The following is a 2,992-nucleotide window of genomic DNA, read 5'->3' as shown; positions in this document are numbered from 1 at the left end:
GACCAGACTGGAGCCTGTATACAGGTACACTCTGACCTGCTGTCTCTGTAGACCAGACTGGATCTATGTAGCTACTGCATGGAGAAGGCTTTAATAACTCTGTCACGTTAGCAGTCCTTTCTCTGTTTTTTCTGTCTATTCAGCAACTTTGTTAGTTACCTGTCAGTTGCCTTAGCATTCCTCTCTCTGTTCCCGCAGTGTTCAGCTAAAAGCTGTCAGACAGCGTTCCATGTGAGCTGTGCCTTAGACAGCAGCCTGGAGATGAACATCATCAAAGAGCAGGACGAGGTCAAGTCCTTCTGCCCCAAACACTCTGGTCTGGTGGGAGGAGAGGAGGGGAGGAGGGGAGGGAGAGATGAAGTTCCTAACCCCCCTGCCCCTCATGCAGTCCCCAACCCGGTGGAGGTCCTGAACCTCCGTCACATCAGACTACAGCAGCTGGAGGAGTCACACCAGTTAGTTGACGTGAAGGAGGTGTCCCAGGCCCTGCAGCTGAACCAGGAGACAGTCAACTTCATGTATCGCTACTGGAAGCTGAAATGCCAAGCCAATCACAGCCAGCCATTGCTGACCCCCCAGATGGAGGAGGAGAGTGTGGCGAGGAGAGAGCATGATATCGTTCTCCGCCACCTGTTTCCCCAGGGCGGGGTCGCTACGCCTCCCAGGCCGGGGTCGCTGGCTATTGGCTGACTGTCTCCAGCTGCAGAGGGGAGGAGCCACCAGAGGGGGATGACTAACTCCTAACCCAATACCAGCAGGTATCTCTCTAACCGTTGAAATAAATCTGGAGTGCAGCGTTAAATTACCTGGCTGTTGCCTGTGTGCTCATCTAATGACTAGAGACAGAATTACTGTACTCCTCAGAACCAGACAGAACTAATGTACTCAGAACATTTACATTTAAGTCATTTAGCAGACGCTCTTATCCAGAGCGACTTACAAATTGGAAAGTTCATACATATTCATCCTGGTCCCCCCGTGGGGAATGAACCCACAACCCTGGCGTTGCAAGCGCCATGCTCTACCAACTGAGCCACACGGGACTACAGAACCAGACAGAACTACTGTACTCCTCAGAACCAGACAGAGCTACTGTACTCCTCAGAACCAGACAGAACTACTGTACTCCTCAGAACCAGACATAAGAACTACTGTAACTCCTCAGAACCAGACAAGAACTACTGTACTCCTCAGAACCAGACAGATACTGTACTCCTCAGAACCAGACAGAACTACTGTACTCCTCAGAACCAGACAGAACTACTGTACTCCTCAGAACCAGACAGAAATACTGTACTCCTCAGAAACCAGAACAGACTACTGTACTCCTCAGAACCAGACAGAGCTACTGTACTCCTCAGAACCAGACAGAAGCTACTGTACTCAGAAACCAGACAGAACTACTGTACTCCTCAGAACCAGACAGAACTACTGTACTCCTCAGAACCAGAGAGCTACTGTACTCCTCAGAACCAGACAAGACTACTGTACTCCTCAGAACCAGACAGAGCTACTGTACTCCTCAGAACCAAGACAGAACTACTGTACTCCTCAGAACCAGACAGAGCTACTGTACTCAGAACCAGAACAGAACTAATGTACTCAGAACCAGACAGAGCTACTGTACTGTGACTCTAACCCGCCTTACTGTGTAATTGACCCTGACTCTAACCCACCATACAGTGACTCTAACCCACCATACTGTGTAATTGACCCTGACTCTAACCCGCCTTACTGTGACTCTAACCCCCCGACACGTCAAATTGACCCTGACTCTAACCCACCATACAGTCAAATTGACCCTGACTCTAACCCCCGTACAGTCAAATTGACCCTGACTCTAACCCCCGTACAGTCAAATTGACCCTGATCCTAACCCCCCGTACAGTCAATTGACCCTGACTCTAACCCCCATACAGTCAAATTGACCCTGACTCTAACCCACCATACAGTCAAATTGACCCTGACTCTAACCCACCATACAGTCAAATTGACCCTGACTCTAACCCACCATACAGTCAAATTGACCCTGACTCTAACCACCATACAGTGTAATGGACCCTGACTCTAACCCACCATACAGTGTAATGGACCCTGACTCTAAACCACCATACAGTGTAATGGACCCTGACTCTAACCCACCATACAGTGTAATGGACCCTGACTCTACCCTGCCATACTGGTAATGGACCCTGACTCTAACCCGCCACACTGTGTAATGGACCCTGACTCTAACCCACCATACTGTGTAATGGACCGACTCTAACACCATACTGTCAAATTGACCCTTGACTCTAACCCACCATACTGTGTAATGGACCCTGACTCTAACACCATACTGTGTAATGACCCTGACTTAACCCACATTACAGTCAATTTATATCAATTACAAGTAATATAGACAGCTACATGGTTAATGTTTGCCATTTACCTATGTGTTATCAGTTGATGTTATTCTTCAATAACACAAACTCCAAAGCAAATCAGGGGGAGAAATAGGTTGATTTGAGAAGGACAAATATAGATGTAATGCTGGGAGGTAGATGTGCAGTCTCCCCAGTTTTTCCTCCAGAACAAAAGGAACAGGATGCCATAGGACTCTAGTTTTGAGTCCTCATTCCTCTATCTTCAAAGTATTCTTATATATATGCTAGATCACATTTATAAATGTGTTTTTTGTTAACAAATCAATTATAATCAGACATGGGTGGAATAAAATCATGTTTATCTGAACAAATGAAAAAAGGTTTCACTTGATGTTATTGCTTTGAACTGGACAAATTTTACATATAGTATTTTAGGAATATGAGAAATGAGCCACATTGAACACAAATTCAATGGGGCTCATTTACACACCACAGAGGGGCAGAGTTGTACTGTGTGTGTTGTAAATGTATTTCTTGCATTTGGTGCATATGTACTGAATCTTGTCCTTCCTCTTGGTCCACACACATCGCAGCGCTTCTTCTTGTTGCTACGGCTGCAATCTCAT

General features: G+C 46.5%; 1 protein-coding gene across 1 annotated transcript in view; it reads left to right on the top strand.

Annotated features, from left to right (window-relative positions):
* Positions 1–6: 6 nt before the first annotated feature.
* The window catches only part of LOC112072943 (protein Jade-1-like), a 23,582-nt gene continuing 20,596 nt past the window's right edge, over positions 7–2,992 (top strand). The window contains exons 1-2 of the mRNA XM_024140318.2: positions 7–24; positions 199–758. Coding sequence (XP_023996086.2) covers positions 262–690 — 429 coding nt within the window. The 5' untranslated portion in view covers positions 7–24; positions 199–261 and the 3' untranslated portion in view covers positions 691–758. The remainder of the gene's footprint in view (positions 25–198; positions 759–2,992) is intronic.

Source organism: Salvelinus sp. IW2-2015, unplaced genomic scaffold (assembly GCF_002910315.2).
Source record: "Salvelinus sp. IW2-2015 unplaced genomic scaffold, ASM291031v2 Un_scaffold2095, whole genome shotgun sequence".
NCBI lineage: Eukaryota > Metazoa > Chordata > Actinopteri > Salmoniformes > Salmonidae > Salvelinus > Salvelinus sp. IW2-2015.
Note: the sequence above shows the minus strand (reverse complement) of the source record. Positions and strands in the feature narration are given on the sequence as shown.